Source organism: Branchiostoma lanceolatum, chromosome 11 (assembly GCF_035083965.1).
Source record: "Branchiostoma lanceolatum isolate klBraLanc5 chromosome 11, klBraLanc5.hap2, whole genome shotgun sequence".
Lineage (NCBI taxonomy): Eukaryota > Metazoa > Chordata > Leptocardii > Amphioxiformes > Branchiostomatidae > Branchiostoma > Branchiostoma lanceolatum.
In genome coordinates this window covers 10,804,836-10,807,688 of record NC_089732.1, presented here as the reverse complement: position 1 = coordinate 10,807,688, position 2,853 = coordinate 10,804,836, and the positions used below count along the sequence as shown (strand labels likewise).

At 39.1% G+C, this 2,853-nt stretch overlaps 1 protein-coding gene across 1 annotated transcript; it reads left to right on the top strand.

The window, feature by feature from the left end:
* The first annotated feature begins 332 nt into the window (after nucleotides 1-332).
* LOC136444827 (recQ-mediated genome instability protein 2-like) lies at nucleotides 333-2,640 on the top strand. Its single transcript, XM_066442569.1, has 3 exons — nucleotides 333-519; nucleotides 891-1,008; nucleotides 2,302-2,640. The coding sequence occupies exons 1-3, from the start codon at nucleotides 343-345 to the stop codon at nucleotides 2,442-2,444; spliced, it is 438 nt and encodes a 145-aa protein (XP_066298666.1). The 5' UTR covers nucleotides 333-342; the 3' UTR covers nucleotides 2,445-2,640.
* Nucleotides 2,641-2,853: the final 213 nt, after the last annotated feature.

The following is a 2,853-nucleotide window of genomic DNA, read 5'->3' as shown; positions in this document are numbered from 1 at the left end:
CAATCGATTTCTTTTTAGGAAAGAGGTAGATATGTATTGGCCTATGTACAAGGAAATTGCGTCAGGACATGACATAAGTAAATTGAACATTTCTGGGCTTGTCTTAGATGGTAAGGTTATGTTTGCATTGCGGGTGATAACATTCATAAGTGTCTGTCTCTCTTCAATGTACGTGGGGCATGTTAAAAGAAAGTGGAATTCATCTTCAACAGTATGTTTGCAGGTAGGACATCGTCTCTGAGTGGCTGGTACATTATTATGACGACCTTTTTCTATTTCTAAACAGTGTGCGCTAATTCGCAGTTTGGTTATGTTCGCAACAAATGATTTTCAGATGAGAAAATGGGGGACAAGTGGAAAGTCCCAGCCCGGAAAGTCTTCATATCACAGCTCGCTGAAGGAACACAACTTTCATCTGCTACAAGTAGTAGTGTTGGGACTGCAGGGACAAATTTGTGGCGTGTGCAACTGAATCCAGTGTCTGCAAAAACATGGGACATCAGCCTGGTCTGGGTGCAGGTATACTCAATACTAATAACATTATATATAAATTTTACTCATCACTGGCGTACTATAAATTGTGAAATATTCACAGTGGTTTTATGTTTGTGGTTAACTCATCACAGAGCCAAAATATGCTGTCCTCCATTACAGTACAGTACTACGGTTGTTTCAAGCACATCATCTTAAAACGAGAACTCATTTTACTCATACCCGTAACTGCAAAATTACATGTCCCGGCAAAGGTAAATCAATTTATTGTTTTACATGTGTTGTCTTAGGTCCCTGTCAGTTGTGTGAAACACATATTACTTGTAGATGAATGTGCAGGTTTAGTAATTAGTTTAATAATCATTTCTCCTCCTCACCCTGTTTTTGACCCTTTGTAGGGTACTGTGGTGGACTTTGATGTCTCCGGAGACTGGCTCACTGTGAATGATGGCCAAGGAACTGCTAAAGTTGAACAGATCAAAAGTATCCCCAAGGCTAAAAGCAAATTTGATAAAGGTACAACAGTATGCCACATTAGGAACTACTTAGGGTCACAGCAAGTAAGTTTTATGGATGACATCAGCGCGCTCTTTAATTTTGGCCTGATTTAAAAAAAGAATTGTTCCCTCCAGAAATGGTTGATATAGAAACAAAAAAGGGAAAATATGCCCTGTGGTAGCCTTTATTGTACTTGTAGAAGTGGCACTAGTGAGGCAGCCACGAGCGTAGTTGTAGAAGTGAAACTAGTTCGATAGTTTTTAAAAGCTGCACCAATGTGGTGGCCTTTACTGTAGTTGCCAACTTGGTAAGTGATACCAGTCCACCACACTGGTGTCACTTTAAATTTGTGCACATCTTGAATACAGGAATAAAACTTTAAGACTTGTTTGCTGTGATACCATGTTTTGTCACTTCTATTCTTGTCACAACGTTTATGGTATCTATTTTGAAAATTTAGTCATCTTATTTTTTTACCCATGTTTTTTTTGCACCCACTCACATTAAATTTGGAGTCTGCAGAGGATGTCATCCATAAAATTTACCAGCTGTGGCCTAATTAGAAAACTGCACAAGTTTTCTCCTTCGGTCCATTATAGATTTCCATGTGCAAACAGGCATAACGTAAAATAGTATTAGATTTATGTGCACCACAGGCAGGTTTATCAATAACAGTCAGTGTCCGATATTGCAGGATTCATTAGACAAAATCAATATTCACCTTGAATATTCACCTTGAATCCCAGCCAGTGGTTACCTATATCCGGGTAATGAGGCTGATCAATGGTTGTAGTGCTGGGCAGGTGCAATTCAGTATAGCCTGACCTTCAGTCAATATTGACCATGGTAAAATCCTAATTGATATCAGCCCTACAGCTAATCGTCTATGGCTAAACAGACTCCTATATGAGAAAGGCAGTCTCTACCACATAGGACACATCTGTAAGCTGATTCAGGTCTCATGCAAAGTTCTTTTCTCTGGATCTGCTTCTCTTCTGCGCTGTGCATCAGTCTAGCTTCTCCTGATTCTAGCTGCCTGGACAGTGTGAATCTCCAGCTGGGTCGGTCATTAATTGGCAAGGTCCTCCCAGTGCTCTGTGTCATTCTGTCAGACGTTTTTTAACCACAGCTGTGGCCGACCCGTGTTTGTCTTTCCTGTGATTCAGTATGTGAAGGTGAAGTTGTAGAGGTCTTGATAGTTAAATACTTTGCAAAATAAAACTTGTAGTAACCTTATGTTTTTATTTTACAATTTGAAAAGTTCATATGTCTCCACATCAATTAAAGATGCAGTCTGTGTGTTCTCTCCAGGCATGTATGTGATGGTGGTGGGATATGTTCTACAATGTGGCACCCAACCTGTCCTCAAGGCTGTCAAGGTCCAGGATCTCAGCAACCACGTCAACCACAAGGTCATGTGGAGCCTAGAGGTCATGGACCTGCAGAAGTGCTGAGGACTTGCAGTATTTTCCTAAAAGATTCCTGGGCAACATGAGAAACTGAGAAACTATTTTCAGGGCAGGTTCCTTTAGGCTAACTGTATACACCTGCAGCCGTTCACAAATATTGATAAGTTTAATTTACTGAACTTATATTTTATTACAATTGATTGTATGATCAAAATGATATACCATTGATATGCTTCATGTTGTGAAAGTTGGTAGTTAGTTTTTACATGTGTCGGTAATCAATGTATTAAGTCTCATATGGTACATGTGTCTGTTATCAATTGTAGTGTGTATTCTATATGTTGATGTATATTCCTTATATGGCGATGTGTATTCTATACATCAATGTGTTTATTCTATATTTGATATAGACCCACAACTATTACAAAATGTCATTTTAGTAGAAGAACTTGAT

Bases quoted from the DNA above. Each gene is read 5' to 3' on its own strand.
- LOC136444827 (XM_066442569.1), top strand. From the start codon at position 343: ATGGGGGACAAGTGGAAAGTCCCAGCCCGGAAAGTCTTCATATCACAG. The intron at 520-890 runs GTATACTCAATA...GACCCTTTGTAG, and splicing joins TCAGCCTGGTCTGGGTGCAG to GGTACTGTGGTGGACTTTGA. The intron at 1,009-2,301 runs GTACAACAGTAT...TGTTCTCTCCAG, and splicing joins TAAAAGCAAATTTGATAAAG to GCATGTATGTGATGGTGGTG.